General features: G+C 42.6%; 1 protein-coding gene across 2 annotated transcripts in view; it reads right to left on the reverse strand.

Moving 5' to 3' along the window:
• Positions 1-509: 509 nt before the first annotated feature.
• Positions 510-17,660, reverse strand: part of LOC137417302 (vacuolar protein sorting-associated protein 4A) — a 297,125-nt gene continuing 279,974 nt past the window's right edge. For both annotated transcript variants that reach the window (XM_078784477.1, XM_078784475.1), the window contains 7 exons: positions 17,362-17,481; positions 16,514-16,670; positions 7,203-7,351; positions 4,371-4,452; positions 4,018-4,237; positions 2,483-2,623; positions 510-1,496 (listed from right to left, as the gene is read on the reverse strand). In XM_078784477.1, the coding sequence (XP_078640603.1) occupies positions 1,395-1,496; positions 2,483-2,623; positions 4,018-4,237; positions 4,371-4,452; positions 7,203-7,351; positions 16,514-16,670; positions 17,362-17,481 (971 nt within the window). In that variant the 3' untranslated portion in view covers positions 510-1,394. The remainder of the gene's footprint in view (positions 1,497-2,482; positions 2,624-4,017; positions 4,238-4,370; positions 4,453-7,202; positions 7,352-16,513; positions 16,671-17,361; positions 17,482-17,660) is intronic.

The following is a 17,660-nucleotide window of genomic DNA, read 5'->3' on the forward strand; positions in this document are numbered from 1 at the left end:
TCATTACAAGGCACCTGTTAGGGTTGCACAAAACACATTAGGTCTGCTTAGGGTTGCATAAAACGTCATTCGTGGCTGTTGCTCCAAGCAGCCCCAGGTAGCAAACCGATGTTGGTCCAACGCTGGAACATTGAGGCAACATTGAGGCAACATCATTTGAATAGTTGGAACTGGATCACCACCACTAACATCCTGATGTATACAACCCCAAGATAGCGTAATGTATGGCCAGACAGAGCCGATTACAATATCCCCGTTTTTCAAACAAGCATGGGAATAAGTGAATGTACCTACCTCCTTACCAACCAGCTACCCTCCAAGTAACGAGTTCGTTTTTAGCTTGTTGTCATTCACAGTAAGATTGCTGGGATAACTCGTCTGCAAAACAATCAAAAATTCTCCCAATAAAAAGGAAGTTTGGGAAAAATGGTGATCACGACACAAATCAAATTATTCAAGAATGAAAGCTTGGTTTCCCACTATGTTGCATAATACACAGGACAAAAAGATTGGTTGGAACATATCCAGACCCTTTTATTAGAATCAAAGTGTCAACATACAATATACAAACACGTGCTTCCAAATTAAACATGCAATGTTTATTTACACTTTCTTGAAAAGGCAAAAAAAAATTAAAATAAAAAAATTATCAGTAATAACATCAAACATAGCAATGACCCAAAAATCAATGGATGGTGCAAGGCTTCACGAAAACGCAGCTGCTGACAGCCGAGATATGTGAATGTAGCTCAGGTCCAAACGCAGCGCAACACAGCGAGATAAGAAGAACAAAAGCAACTAGATGCGTCAGTTAAAAGATGTCAAATTTTGCTAATTGCATTCTAACTGCAAAGCCTCCACCCACCACCCCCCGACAAAATCAATGTCCAAAGTCACAATAAACGACAACTGCCATGGTGTCTTCAGACCACAGCAGACCACAGCTGAAATTACTCCAATGGCTCAAATCTTCAAGAGTTAAGAAATGTGAAAATTTTATGGTGCCATTCCAGCACAAAACTTGTGGGAATAATTTAAGCTTTCGTTTAATTTCGAGTAAACTTCACCAATGTGATTTTGTAATGTATAATCGTATACCTCAACTTGACTATCATTATGCTGAATACGGTATGTACATTAACATGCATGTAAATAGTTGATCCTCATTATACTTCAACTAAATCCAAATACATTCTTCAAAAGGCATTAAAATAATATTCCTCGGACAGCCTGCTACTGGAAAGGTCGTTTTCTTTTAGGTTTCGACTTCCAAAAAAAAACAGTAGAGGCAAAAACTGGGAGGAAGTAAAGTCAGTGATGAACGTGGAACGACACACGCACGTGTAACTGTGAAGAAAATGAATAAAATAAGTCAAATCTACAAAGCGATGATCCTATCCCTCTTGACCAAAGTCATCTGTGAACCGTTTCAGCTTTAAAAGGTCAGCTTCATTGACTGTTGGTCTTGTGGTAGCTAGAGAGCGCTGCATATCGACCTGGAAAGAAGAAAGAAAATGTTATGGAAGAAAGTTAGAAAAAAATATATATATATATTACAATCAAGAGCTGTCAAGATGATGTAAGATGGCATCATATTTTGTCCAACTACTGCTAAACAGAAGGTCTTTGAAAGTGCCAAGAAGGCGATTTGTGTTCGACACTGTTCAAGTTTTGAAGATTGTAGAATTTTTTTTTGGAGGTGTACTCTTGTTGCAGCATCTTTTACACCACTTTATTTAACCCGTTACCATTCGTTATTTGTGCCTGTTATTAGTCCCCTACCGGTGTACTATAGGTTTGGACTATAGGTTTGCACTCCATCCCTCCGTCTGTCAGTCTGTCAGTCTGTCAGTCCGTCCGTCACGCAAAGAACAGTTTTCCGGACTTTTTTTCTAAACTCTTAATGCTAATGATTTCAATCTTGGTACATGGTTTCCTCATGATAAGTTACAGATCAAGTTCGAGCTTCACGACGTTTCGATCATTTTTGACAAAGTTGTGGCACTTTGAACTTTGGTAATTTCCCCAACAGTTTTCCGGACGACAGACTGCCGGTAGGGGACATGTATTGCAGCGCAATACTCAGAATGCTTGTTTGTGTTGTTTATGACGTCGCTAAAAACAGGAAGTTTCCTGGTGATTTTCAATCTTGTTTGACTGCTGGACAGGCAGACAGGCAATACCTTGCCCCACTCCTCTCTGCACATGCACGGACGGGACAAATTAAGAGCTGAAGTACTGGTGAACTACAGGTTCGTTTTCCGATTCATGGTCCAATTCCAATTTGTGTTCAAAACACACCATTCAATTGAAATCAAGTTGTTCCTCAATCATAAACTGATGTTTGTGGACAGACAGACAAAGTGAACCAACTGCTTAACCCCAATATTCGCTTCACGCATGTGGGTTAACAATGCTTTTGCATAAGCGCTGTCCACATACATCTAAAAGACCACAATAGGCATGAGCAATGGTCACATACCAGATTCACAATAGGTTCCAAAAGTTTTTCGCCTGGCACATCAATCCAGGTCATTTCATAAGCATTTGGATCACCAGGTGAGCAAGGCGTGAGTAGGTCATCTACAATCACATCGATATCCTTGCGACAGGGCCCACGCACCTGCAGATACACAGGGGAAAAGTGGAAGAACGTAAAATACAGGACATTGGCACTCAATAACTTTTTTGATCAATTGTACAGCTATTTCAATTCCCTATAATCAAATTAAACGAGATATGTTTGGTAAACCAAACACTCTGGGATGCTACAGGAAGCTTCAATCGAATCCCAGGCTTTTGGGAAACAGGCTCAGTGTTTCATAAGACCCCAGGATTCAACTGTTTACACGTATGGGTCTTACATATGGGATACAACTGCAGTAGTTTCCAGAAGCAAGTTTGTTATACATGCCACTGAATTTTGTCTAAATTCGCTCATCTGTCTTTTATTCATTCTTTTATTAGTCCCCTACCGGTGTACACCGGAGGGGACTATAGGTTTGCACTCCGTCCCTCCGTCTGTCAGTCTGTCTGTCAACACAGAACACAGAATGAATGAATGAATGAATGATCGTCTGTCAGTCACGCAAAGAACAGTTTTCCGGACTTTTTTTCTAAACTCTTAATGCTAATGATTCCAAACTTGGTACATGGTTTCCTCCTGATAAGTTACAGATAAAGTTCGAACTTCATGACGTTTCGATCATTTTTGACAAAGTTATGGCACTTTGAACTTTGGTAATTTCCCCAACAGTTTTCCGGACGACAGACTGCCGGTAGGGGACATGTATTACAGCACAATACTCAGAACGCTTGTTTATGATGACCATCCACACCACCCTCTTATTAGTCCCCAACTGGTGTACACCGGAGGGGACTATAGGTTTGCACTCCGTCCCTCCATCTGTCAGTCTGTCAGTCTGACAGTCCGTCACGCAAAGAACAGTTTTCCGGACTTTTTTGTCTACACACTTAATGCTAATGATTTCAAACTTGGTACATGGTTTCCTCATAATAAGTTACAGATCAAGTTCGAACTTCACGACGTTTCGATCATTTTTGACAAAGTTATGGCATTTTGAACTTTGGTAATTTCCCCAACAGTTTTCCGGACGACAGACTGCCGGTAGGGGACATGTATTGCAGCGCAATACACAGAATGCTTGTTTTTTTCTTGAACTTAGTGCAACATACAAGATTTTTGAAGCACATTAAAATGTATCCAAAGGCCACCTTGTTTATAAAGCCCCCTGGTGATGCCTTTCCTTATTGTAATTTCCAGTCATATGTGGAAACATGTGGGAAAATTATGCGCCCAGACCGGGAATCAAACCCAAGTCCTCTGGTGTACCGCACCAGTACTCTGCAGAGGACGTGGATTCGATTCCCAGTCTGAGCCCGTAATTTTCTCACATTTATAATCCTGTTCATTTATATTATTGTAATTTGGTGAGAAATCAGCGAGGGACAGACGTCATTACAATTGTAAAATCAAGTTTAACACCTCCGACTCACCCGCTTAAAGTGTGTTGCCGATTGCACTTTGCGCACAGGTTGCATCAGTGCATCCCGCACGACAACTCCGATGTCTGCACCTGAGTATCCAGATGTGGAGTGGCCCAGCTCACGGAAATCGGTATCCGTCAAGCTGTGTGGTGTGTTTCCCAAATGTAGCTTGAACATGGTAATTCGTGCCGGCTCCTCAGGCAGTGGGATATAAATCCGCTTTTCAAACCTGGGCCCCAACACAAATAAATCATCAGAGCCGAGCCTTTGAAAAATCAATATAACAAGAGAGCAACTCTCCATTAAGGGGGAAATCAACATTGGCATGATCAACATTGGTGAAAATAGCTGTAAAGCCATACCTTCTACGGATGGCCGCATCCAACACCCAAGGAATGTTGGTAGCACCAAGTACCAAAATGCCTTCGTTGTCTACACCCACACCTACCAAAACGAGCAATACATTAAACACACCGTATGACGGACTTCAAATCCCTCATCTGAAACAGCGAACCCCTGACTTAAGATTATTAATTATCACCTTGCGTACGACATGCCATATGCCACCTGCCAATATGCAGTATTTTACATGTAGCATATACATTTGACATGTATACCGCTCCTATCCACAAATCATTTTTTAACCACACACCACCAGTTCATGCCATTTTCGAGGGAAAAATAAATAAATTATTCACTTCTACAATAATATGCCAACACACCTCAATTGTGAATGCAATCCTATAGCTACAATATGTTACAATGGACTTCCATAGCAGCTATAATAAACAAAAGTCAACAATAGCAGAAACGCAAATGTGTGTGAAGCAAAACCAACTTACCACTCAACTTTCAGAATCGGTAATTGTATTAGCGTTATGAAAAGTCAGCACGTCGATACTTTTAACAAGCTCAGGGCGACTGACAACAACGTCTAACTTTAATACAGAAGGTAAAACTGAAAGTCAGCCTACTTCACATTCCAATCTGAAATATTAGCCCATGACGCTCAGAACCTAGGCTCAAAGCACACATGCTACAAGTATTTGTCGATTGTGTATTAATGTCGTTTTAAGTCACATGAAGGTGCACCGATGTCTCATAATATTTTTGTCCATCATGCAATTTATGCACAGGCATGCCATTAAATGGTTCCTGCAGGTTAAGGGAGATGAAAAATAATGACTTTTAATGACGCTGATGTGCGGCAACCGTGCATTAATGCCCTAATGCAAATAAATTATTTTTTTACACTGTATGTCGAGTCCAGGCTCATGGAGGAACGAGAACACAGAATGAATGAATGAATGAATGATCGTTTTAAGGCCATTCTTCCCCGCTAGAGCGGGAGTTAGCCTTGCGGGCCCCATGACAATCATGGTTCCCTGTTTGAGGCAATGTTTTTTATGGCCGGATGCCCTTCCTAACGCCAACCCTTGGTCACGCTCTTACGATGCGCAGGGATACCGTGTACCTATTCTAAATCGGGGTACACACCGTGATCATTCATCCCAGCAAGCTGGTACTCAATTTTCCGACCTCGGAAGGATGACAGGCTGAGTCAACCCTCCTGGCGTTAATTCAGCGATCGACCGGGATTCGAACCCAGGCTCCTAGGATCCCAAGCCGGCACCCTAACCGCTAAGCCAACACCAGGCAACACAGAGCAAAGACAAAACAGAATAAATAAAGAAAAAACAGTGAAAAGTGGGAGGTGGGGGACAACAACAACAACAACAACAAAAAGAGAAAAGGTAAAAAAAATAGAGGAGACGTGAAGGAAAATGACATGGGGAAGAACTAGAATGACACTTGGTCGAGCCCATACCTCCATCAGGCTGAACAGTTTACGTTACGTATCCCACTGATAGGCCGGATCTGCATCCGGACCTGAACCAAAATCTAATCGCTTGTTCTCGTCGCCTAACTATCTCATCCAGCTAGTTTTGTCAAATCCGTCCACAACTTTTTGAAATAACACGCTGTATCTTATATCATTTTTGGCCCTATCAATCAATGGTGAAGAATCACTTACAAAACTAGAACAGCACTCAGTGGAGAGCATACCTCCACCAGATGAACAGTTTATGTTTTGTATCTCAGAGTACACCAGAAAATCACATTTAATCAAAATCACCCATCCACAACTTTTTGAGATACCCCGCTGTTTTTGGCCCCATCTTCCAATGGTGAAGAATCACTTTAAAAATTCCACTAGCCGGATCCGGATCCGAATCTTCACCAAAACGGAATCGATTCTTCCTTGTCACACACACAACCTGCCCACCAAGTTTCGTCCTAACGGGTCCACAACATTTTGAGATATCCATCCTTTTCACAGACAGACAAACATACAAACGTGAAAACAAAATGTCTGCCCACCTTTGGTGGTGGAGGTAATGAGAACAAGGGGATGAGGACATGGGGTGAAACAAACCATATTCAACTCCAAACTTCCAAGCAAGGAAGTGGAAAGAAAAACTGGGGAAAAGCAGAAATGGAATCAAAATATAAATAACCAAAAGTATTTGACCAGCTTCTGATTATTATATAGTAAGGTCTGAAGAGAGGGAAGAGGCTGCTGCATGCCTATCAGAAAGACGAGGGACGTCTCGGCAGAGGATTGGAATCGTCAGCAAAAAGATAAAAAAGATTTTCCAGAGAGACAAAGATCATTGATGAATATTAGGAATAGGACTTGGCCCAAGACATTGCTTTGGGGCACTCGAGCCTTGACAAGGAGAGGTGTTGTGAGACTCCCATTGACAGCCACACATTGGTTACAAGTGGAGGAAGTCTGTAAGCTATAAGAGGAGGTGACCTTTGATGCCATAGGCAAGCATCATATACGAGATATGTCCAGAAAAACCGCCCATTGTTGGGAGAGCAGATGCAGAACGTCCAGCATAGTGACCAGGTCTGAAAACAAACTGACGGTCTAAAAGCAGGTCATTGGAGAACAGGAAGGATTTGATGTCCACTGTGATGAAGGATTCCAAGACCTTGCTTTTTATTATTATTCTTGTCTATAAACATAAAGCAAGGCTCAGAGAAGAACAGAGTGACAAAGGGTGAAAGGTAAACAAACAAAAGGGTGGAAAGGAAAAGGAGGACAAGGGACAAAGACAAAAGTGAGCATGAAGATGCAACAAAACAAGAACAAAGCAAACACCCAAAATTAAGTTGAAACCTACCCTGCATCTGCACCAGAAACTCAGTTTTAATCCTGCGTGCTGCTTCACTCTCATTCTCATTCCGCGAACCACACAATGAGTCAACCTCATCGATAAATATGATGGATGGCTTGTGGCTCCGTGCCATCACAAACAGATTCTTCACCAGCCTGCACAAGAAAACAAGGGAAACAAGGGAAGCAGGCCTCGGTCAACAGATAGGTTGGTGCAGATGTCTTGTAATCCCTGCTACCAAACATTACCTTGTCTGTTGTTAACAAGGTTTTTTTTGTGTTGTGAAGAAAAGATAATGCACATTATAGATTTATAAGTACAGTGAAACCTTGACTTACGAGTGCACCAACTTACGAGTTTTCCGAGATACGAGCCGTCGCTCGGTCGATATTTTGCTTTGTGATGCGAGCTGAGATCTGAGTTACGAGCGAGCGAGCTTACGCCACCCGCCACAAGGTGGCCCAACGAACGTTCAGTTCACGTGGTTATCTTGCCGTGCAAGCATCTCTGCCGTATCGCTGTTGCTTTGTTTTCGCATTTTGTTTATTTTGGAAAATTTCTTAGTTTTAACCATGGGTCCTAAGAAATAGAGTGCCAACTGCCAAGGGCAGTGCTGAGAAGAAGAAAAGGATGATGTGCTTGGATATAAAACACGTAATCGTCGAAAAACATGAGCGAGGTGTGCGTGTTGTTGACTTGGCGAGGCAGTACGATCGTAGTACTTCTACGATATGTACGATTTTGAAGCAGAAGGAGTCGATAAAGGCTATAACGCCAGCCAAGGGCCTTAAGATTATTTCAAAGCTCCGGACCTCTGTCCATGAAGAGATGGAGAAGTTGTTGTTTGTGTGGTTGACAGTGTCAGTAAATACAGTGAGTAAATACAGTGAGGAGTGTGAGTAAATACACTTAATAAAACCAGTTTATTTCTTTACATTCTCTTTTATTATGTACAGTATATACGAGGTCGTGCTTGTTTATACATTATTTGTTATTTATAAAGTACATTTTTCTTATTTAAAAACACGTAACAAAAAAAATTGGTGTGGTTTTTGGGGGGCTGGAACGGATTAATAGCATTTCAATGCATTTTAATGGGGAAATTTAATTTGAGAAACGAGCAAATTGAGTTACGAGCTCGGTCACAGAACGAATTAAACTTGTAAGTCAAGGTTTCACTGTATTTGTATATTGTCCTGTTCCTCGGGATAAAAATCCTCCAAGGAAACGGAGAGCCGAACGAGCTTACACTCCGAGGTGTTCAGTCAAAAAAGACTGTTCTTTACACGCGAGGGAAAGCAGAATGACGAACTTACCTTCACAGGTGCCACCGGGCGTCTTCGAACCTGTGATAATTAATGCCAACCGACACGGATTTAAAATGTACAAAAATACCAGCTTTATTGAAGAAATGCCGGCGAACAAGGAATGCACGATAAAATAAGATTCCTAAATGGAGCGCTCCCATACGGACCTGTATTCACACAAAGGGAAAAATAAAGGTGAAAATAAATTGCGTTTGTTTTTAGGTACTAAGCTCTGAGCATCTCCTGAACCCCCTCGGGAATCGTCAAAACCCCCGCGTCTTTGGCGGAAACAGCACAGGCCTCCGTGCACAGTTCGCTCGCGGGAAACGCAGGCCTCGGTCCGCAGTTCGCTTCTCCTCACAATCACAATGATGATGTCGGAACACAACCGTTCGCCACCAAACCCCACAGCCACATACAAGGCTTTCATCCGCAGCTCCATGGAGTACTGCTCTCTCTTCTGGGCTGGTGCTCCTGCCTCACACCTAGCTTGTCTTCACGCTGTTGAAACCAAAGCTTTCAGAATCATTGGAATCTCCCGCGATGACGCTATCTCCGAGGGCCTTTCACTTACTCACCGCAGGCAGGTTGGTGGTCTTTCCGTCTTCTACCGACTCCTCTCCGGCCTTGCTCCCCCAGCTCTCTCTGGGCTCTGTCCCCCAAATATTCCTACAGGTCGCACAAGATCTGCCTGCAACCCTCTTATGGTTAAACTGCCAAAATCAAGACTCTCTGCTCACCTTCACTCCTTCATTCCTCTTTTCTCCCGCCTCTGGAACAAACTCCCTCACTCTCTTCAATCCCACTCCTCCCTCCAGGTCTTTAAAACGGCTGTTCACCACAATCTCTTATCTTCCCTAATCCAAAACCTTGATCTTTTCTACCCCCGCTAATTTCACCCCAAATCCACTTTTTTGAGGTGCCGACTTCTTTCCTGGAAGTCCTTGATATCCTTGCGTTTTATACCTATCCTACCTCCCCCCAGGCCCTCTCCCTCCCACACATCTCCCGATGTCCCTGCTCTCAAATGTTGTGTTTGTGTGCTTCCTCTCCTTCTCTCCCCATCTTGTCGACCGCTCCCCTTTTTATATACTTTGTTTGCTTGTTTGTTTGACTTGTTTGTTTGATAAATGTTAGCTCTTTCACAAGCCTCGACTTTGTACAAACAAACAAAAAAAAAAAAAAAAAAAAAAAAAAAAAAAAAAGCCAAGAGCTCGTAAACGTCGACCGTTTGTTGAGACTGTCCCACCGCAAGAGCTTATCGGCGCCCGTTCACCTCCAGATCCAGAAACAGAGAGAAAATGTCGGCCCTCCAACTCCTTTGTACTCGAGGCTCTGACGTCATCCGACACTGCCCGTGCCTGGTCCTATCAGTCAATCCCTCTCTTCGTTGCTCGACAAATCTCACCAATCACTGCTCTCTGGGGCGTGGCCTCCGGGACCTGCCTGCTTGATGTTATCACACGTCGGTGGTATCATCTATGGTGCTCAAAGTCCTGTTTCCGGTTCGCTTTTATTTCGTGTCTTTTAATGCACTATTGCCTGGCTTTGTGTGTGTGCTGCATTGTCATAAGGAACAGAGGAAAAATAACAGAGGCCATTTACATACAGGGGATTCATTACCCATAATCCCTAACTAATTAACATAACCCCACCCCTCTCATGGGGACACTTGTACAATATACGGTCTACCGGATCCCAACTTATGTACATGGCGGTTATTCTTCTTCATCGCGACAAATGGAGCATGGTAATCTATACACTTCTACATGGGCTAAGGTAATCATGGCCTACCCCCCACAAAGGTAACAATTTGTATCTGTATACATTATGTATATGTATATGTATGTGTACATGTATACCCAGAGAAATCGCTGGAGAGTAAAATATCAGGGGTGTGTTTATGTTTCAAGTTAATGAATGTTTAAATGTCGCAAATTACAACATTTAAACATGCATGTGAGAATCCAATTAAATGTTAGACACCTAAGTCGACAAAACACCAAAAGCATTGTACAAGCTGTAGATATGTACATTGAAGGTTGATACAGTATTGATACAATACTAAAAGTGGATTCTTAAGTTTACTCCTTTCCCCAGCGCAATAGTACGTAAAATTTGGGGGACAAAAAAAGATTGCACAATCCCTTGGTTAAAGATCAATATGGCATTTTTAATTTATTTTATTTAAAGACAACAGGACAATGGCTGCCAGCATGGGGAAAAAAAACTACACGGACATGTAAACAATTATAATAGAACAGCATGTGAAGACAATGACGTAATAACATTTGAAAAATAAATGAGGGAAATTTTCATGATGCTAATCATGTAACACAAATATTACTCCACTTAACCATCACGTCTTATCATCTATTTTTTTTTTTTAACTCGGAGGGTGATCAAACGACGTGCCTGGTTAGAACCTGCCAACATGCAGTAATTGTAGAACACTAGGGCATTGCCCGTACGTGGGTGCCCGTTCCTTGCCAAAAAAAAAAAAAAACGCTACCCGTACGCTCTACCCCGCCCGTACGCCCGTAAACAAAAAAAACAACGCTCTTCGCTTCCGCCCTTCGCTCTGACTGAATTGGGAGAAATAATGCGCATAAGAAATCGAATTACGTACCGTAATGGCGGTCAGCTCGTAACGCGCTCAGCTCCGCTCGTCTCACATCGGCCACGCCTACGCAACAAAGCGTTCTGTGATTGGCTGCCGGAAGTGAAGTCTTCACTGTCCGGAAGTTCGCAAATCGCAGTTACGATGAATCGTTTTAATTTAATCGCAGTTTGAATTCGTTTTAAAACATAGTTTAACGGCAACATAGTTTTCCAACGTGAAATAAATGAATACGCTGTCAAATGTGCCGTCCGAGGCAGAGTCTGATCGCCACGTTCGGCACACGTGATAGCTCGCTGCTCTCTGATTGGTTGAAGCGTTTTTTGGACATAGCTCGGTAAGTACTTGTCCGATTAATTTAAAACCTTGAAAAGGCACATCCTCGGGTCCCCAGCAATATACCTGGCAAGTTTAAAGTATATCGGACCCGTGGTTGTCGAGAAACAGCGGTCACAGACAAACGTACAAACAGAGATTACTGGAATTATAGATAGATGAAAGTCGAGACAAGGATGAAGTGCATTCCTTGGACAATTTTATAGGTTCCACAGCACAATCACTTGGTCTCAAGGACCAGTCGCTTCTGTCATTCGGAAGGCCAAGCCTTTCCTCAACCACAAAGCAATTTGCTACACATTTACTGATTGTTTTATTTGAGAACCCTAAATAATTCCCATACACTAAAAACAATATCAGTTAGGAACCTAATAATTTGCGTACATGTAGCCTAACGTTACAGAAAGACGTGACATGATCCACATAATTGATTACCTTAAATGAAGTGCTGAAAGTATCCACCATCATGTTGCAGGCACAAATTCATTCTTCACAGCATTGTAGCATTTCTTGGGGAATATTGTTGATTGTGTCACGGATTTAATTATTTTTAATTCACCAAGAGTGCTTGGATTTATAGCACACACGATATCCTTCAAATATCGCAACAAAAATAAATCTGGAGACATCAGATCTGGGGATTGATGTGGCCATAATGATTTGGACACTACGTGGTCACAAAACAATAGTCTAAGTTTGTTCATGCTGTATCGTGAAGTGTGACTCGTGGCACCATCTTGCTGAAACCTTCCTTGGTTGATTTCGTCTTCTGCAAGGTGCCCAAGAAACTCATTTATTATGTTGAGTTTCCTTTACATTCTGAGTTTACTGTTTCTGAGAAGAAAATTAGGCCAATTATTCTTTGCCAACTTACAGCACACCAAACACCAATTTTCATGGAATGCAATGGCCTTTCATATTTTGCATAATGTTGCTCACTTAGCCATAAACGAGTGTTCTGTGAATTTACATGCCCATAAAGATGAAACCATGCCTCATCTGTAAAATCACAACATCCAAAACAGTCTTGTTCTCTTACGATCCTCTGGAGCCACTCACAGTAGTGTGCAATTGCATTCTTGACACAATTTGACTTACTTTTAAATGTAATTTGACACTCTAAAATCTAAATAAAAGGTGCATTCTTGATATCATGTTCAACGAGGAACATGCATTCTTCCACAGTGAGGGTCATGGCGTGACTGAGTGAAAACTGTTAAATGTCACTGCTGGGTCACGTAATACCTGATAACTCTTAGGCAACATTAATGCAAAATATTAGGTTCACAACATATCGTTTTTAGTGCATGGGAACTATTAAAATGCAATAAAGCAAACAGTATGAAAAGCAATAAAGGGCTACTTCCTCACTTTATGAAGAAATGTTGGGTATAATTTCAGGGTGAATCTCAACGATCTCCACACGTTTCATAGTCTACAATTTCACTTGTAACAGGGGCATTTTAACATATGCACTTATGCAGTATATAATTACATGAAAACCAAGGTTAAGCGACCGGTTTTATCCGTACGTATTGTTATTTACAACAAGCGTTACGCCTCGGTCCCCCGTCGGTGAAGTGATCCGAGTTGACAAAGTGGAAGACGCAAGGCGGCCATCTTGGATTATGACGTGGCGACCCAATTTTCAATAGCGTTCTCCCTTATGCGTACATACACCCACACACCAGATTAGAAGTTAGTAGTTCGTTTATTTTTCAAGATATTTCGCTCAGGTTTCAGACATATATATGGTGGCGGCCATCTTGGATTTTGACGTGGTGACCCAATTTTCAATAGCGTTCTTCCTTATGCCGAGATACACCCACACACCAGATTAGAAGTTGGTACTTCGCTTATTTTTCAAGATATTCCGCTCACAAGGTTCAGACATACATGGCGGTGGCCATCTTGAATTTTGACGTGGCGACCCAATTTTCAATAGCATTCTTCCTTATGCGTAGATACACCCACACACCAGATTATAAGTTAGTAGTTCGTTTATTTTTCAAGATATTTCACTCACAAGGTTCAGACATAAATGGCGGCGGCCATCTTGGATTTTGACATGGTGACCCAATTTTCAATAGCGTTCTTCCTTCTGCCGAGATACAACCACACACCAGGTTCAGACATACATGGCGTCAGACATACATGGTGGCGGCCATCTTGGATTTTGACGTGGGTTGCACCCACACACTAAATTAGAATTCGGTCCTTTGCTTACGCACGCACGCATGCACGCACGCCTGCCTGCCCGCACGGACAAACCATAGTCCCCCTTTCGCTCCGCGGTGTGACGGGGGACAATAAAATAAGGTGCAGAATGATGATAAAGAAATTAAATGCTGAGGTAAAATGCTAAGGTAAGGATCCTCCATACAGACACAAAAACACACACAGTGTAAGGTAAGAAAATAAGTCATTTATTTTCCAGCACTTAACTGGACCAAAATGGATCCTGTATTAACAGGAGTAGAAGAGATCAAGGTTTTGGATGGAGGAAGACGAGAGATGGTGGTTAACAGCTGTTTTAAACACCTGGAGGGAGGAGTGGGATTGAAGAGAGTGAGGGAGTTTGTTCCAGAGGCGGGAGTAAAGAGGAATGAAGGAGTGAAGGTGAGCAGAGAGTCTTGATTTTGGCAATTTCACCAAAAGAGGGTTACTGGCAGATCTTGTGTGACCTGTAGGAATATTTGGGGGACAGAGCACAGATAGAGCTGGGGGAGCTAGGCCAGATAAGAGTCGGTAGTAGACAGAAAGACCACCTACCTGCCTGCGGTGAGCGAGTGAAAGGCCCTCGGAGTTAGCTTCATCGCAGAAGATTCCAATGATTCTGAAAGCTATGGTTTCAACAGCATGAAGACGAGCTATGTGTGAGGCAGGAGCACCAGCCCAGAGGGGAGAACCGTATTCCATTGAGTTGCGGATGAAAGCCTTGTATGTGGTGAGGAGCTCAGGTGTGCCAAGGAAGGACTTCGCACGATGGAGGATGCCCAGTCGATGACTGGCTTTGGAGGCCAGATTGGAAATGTGGTTTTCCCAGGAAAGATCATGGCAGATTCTTCATGATTCTTCAGTCCCACGTGCGTCAATAACCGCAAAAATTGGAGATCACCTCGGGAGTTATAGCTGGTTCGACTCATCCGTCCAAAGCTTGTTGGTAACCAGCTGGACAGGACAATATGTACGGACAGGACAATATGTACATACGAAATTTTCATGTCTGCATTTTAAAAAATCATTTTTTTGGCAACCGTTTGTCCGATCGACATGGAATTTTTACCAAAGGAGCTCCTCCTGTAGAATATATGTCATAATTATGACATCATCGGTCAAGTTTTACTGGCTCCATCTTGGAAAAACCTAAAAACATTGGACCTCTATCTCTGAAACCGCTCCATGGAAAAAATTGAAACATGGCTCATTTTCAAGTACTCCCCATAGGGAATAACATAATATGTTAATGATGATGTCATCGGTGCCTTCATTACAATTTGACAATTGCAGCACTTCATCCGATCAGTTTGAAAATTTTTGAGGGTCATCTTGAGATAATTTGGTTGACAGAATTAAATTGATGACATCATAGGTCACATGGTTTCGGCAGTCACGTTGGATTGAACATAAACTTTAATAAAAATAGTCTTCTCTAGAACAGCTGGCCAGATCGATGCAAAACTTCATGCACATGATCTCCGAGCATTGTGGAATATAGCGTAACCAATTAATAAATCACAGGTCACATGGTCTGGCAGCCATATTGGATTTAACCTAATAAGTTTTTAAAACCTTCAGAAGAGTTGGACATATCTAGGGGAACCTTCACACACATGTTCCCCAAGCCTCTGGGATACCATGGTCTTCACAAAAAAAATCATAGATCACATGGCCTGTAAGCCATGTTGCATCAAAGGAGGAAAAATTCTCTGAAACAGATGAAGCTATCAAAGCAAAACTTTCCAAATATCATTTAACACAATTGCTGCATTTTGTGTGAAAATGATGATGTCATAGTTCATGTAGTTTGGCAGCCATCTTGGACAGAAAAAAAATCTTATCCAATCAACACAAACCTTCACACACCTAAACCCCTACTCAATTGGAGCCAGAGTGTAAATTTATGATGTCATAGGCCACGTGGTTGGGCAGCCATATTGGATCTCAGCAAAAATCTTTGAAAATCTATTTCTCTGAAACTCCTTAACCAATCAATGCAAAACTTTAACCAATTGATCAACTATCCATGGGAAATAGTTTGATAAAAGTGACGTCATCGGTCACTGGTCCATCAACTATATTGGATCAAATATGAATGAATGATCGCTTTAAGGCCATTTTTCCCCGCTAGAGCAGGAGTTAGCCTTGCGGGCCCCATGACAATCATGGTTCCCTGTTTGAGGCAATGTTTTTATGGCCGGATACCATTCCTGACGCCAACCCTTAGTCGCCTTACGATGCACAGGGTACCTATTCTAAATCGGGGTACACACCGGGATCATACATCCCAGCAAGCTGGTACTCGATTTGCCAACCTCGTAAAGATGACAGGTTGAGTCAACCCCCCTGGTGTTAATTCAGCGATCGACTGGGATTCAAACTCAGGATCCAAGGATCCCAAGCCTGCACCCTAACCGCTAAGCCAAGACCAGGCCTAAGCCAACACCAGGCTCGTCTCGTCAAAGAAAAAAGAAACTTGTCAAAGTTTGTCCGATCTTGTCAAAATACTTGTCAAACTTGTCTTGTTTGACGAAGTCAAACAGCTTGTCAAAGAAAAACAAAAACCTGAAAAAGCAGAAGAGTTGGCTTGCACCAATTCCTTCTCTGGACTTCGCGAGGTAAATGTTCTTTGAATACCATCTAGTTCATCATTTCTTCTTGACCATTACCAAATCTCATTCATGGATGGCTCACAGACAACCAGGAATATAGAATTTAACAATCACCATCTACAGAAAATTGAGAAGGGAATTCTGATGCAACCAGGAATTATGTTTGGAACCCCAAACCACACTTGCAAAGTGACAAAAAAACCAAAAAAAAAAACCACTTACTTCTCACTCTCCCCCAGCCATTTGGACACCAGGTCGGAGGACGAGACAGAGAAGAATGTAGAATTGTTCGCCTCGGTAGCCACAGCTTTCGCCAGGTATGACTTTCCAGTCCCCGGTGGTCCAAATAAAAGAATTCCACGCCAAGGAGTACGTTTTCCTAAAAGTATACCAGCAGACATTCCAGTTTTCATTATTTTTTTCCTCTCTGAATACCTCAAGTTCCAGCTCAGATCTGTTCTGTTTCCGCAAACACCCTCCGCTTACCCAAGGCTTCACACCTACAAACTCCTATCAACATAGAACTGATCCTACCATTCCCAGCAATGCAGAACTGACCCTGTCATGACAACGCAACCACCTCGACCATGCACCCCAACCCACACAACATGACAGTCGCCCTCCACTCCACTCCACTCCACTTTGTCAAGAAGCTTCCAGCCCTGTCAAACCCTGCAGGTGATGCTTCCAGCCCTATCAAACCCTGCAGGTGATGCTTCCAGCCCTATCAAACCCTGCAGGGGATGTTTCCAGCCCTGTTAAACCCCACAGGCGACATTTCTAGCCCCATCTATCCAAGCAGGTGACACTTTCAGCCCCGTCAAACTGCGCAGGCAACACTTCCAGCCCCGTCAAACCCCTTGATGCTTCCATCCACTTCAAACCATGCAGGCAAGGCATCCAGCCCCTTAAAAACCAGCAGGCGATGCTTTAATTAAGCCCCGTCAAAACTTGCAGGCGAAGCTTTTAGCTTCAACTTCAATAATAAAATCACTGAATTTCCCATGCCCTTTTAAACACTTCCAAAAATTCCCTGCCCCTCAAAATACAACAGGTGATGTCTTAGGTACCCGTGAATAAATGAGGAAATTTGATGGGCAGAATCACAGCTTCCTTTAGAGCTTCCTTAGCTCCTTCCAACCCAGCTACATCACTCCATTTCACATTGGGCTTCTCCATGACAATGGCACCTGTGGGACGAGGTCAGAATAATCAGTAGTCATGACCACACATTTCAGCGGTATAACTGAGTGAAATGTTATTCTAAAGCAGCAGGAATTCCACAATTAGAGTTGAGATTGGATATGTGAGGGGGAGGGTGTGAGGAAGGAGAAAGGATATGGAAAAACAATTCGTTTGATTGAAAGAG

Source organism: Myxine glutinosa, chromosome 9 (genome assembly GCF_964187855.1).
Source record: "Myxine glutinosa chromosome 9, kmMyxGlut1.1, whole genome shotgun sequence".
Taxonomy (NCBI): domain Eukaryota; kingdom Metazoa; phylum Chordata; class Myxini; order Myxiniformes; family Myxinidae; genus Myxine; species Myxine glutinosa.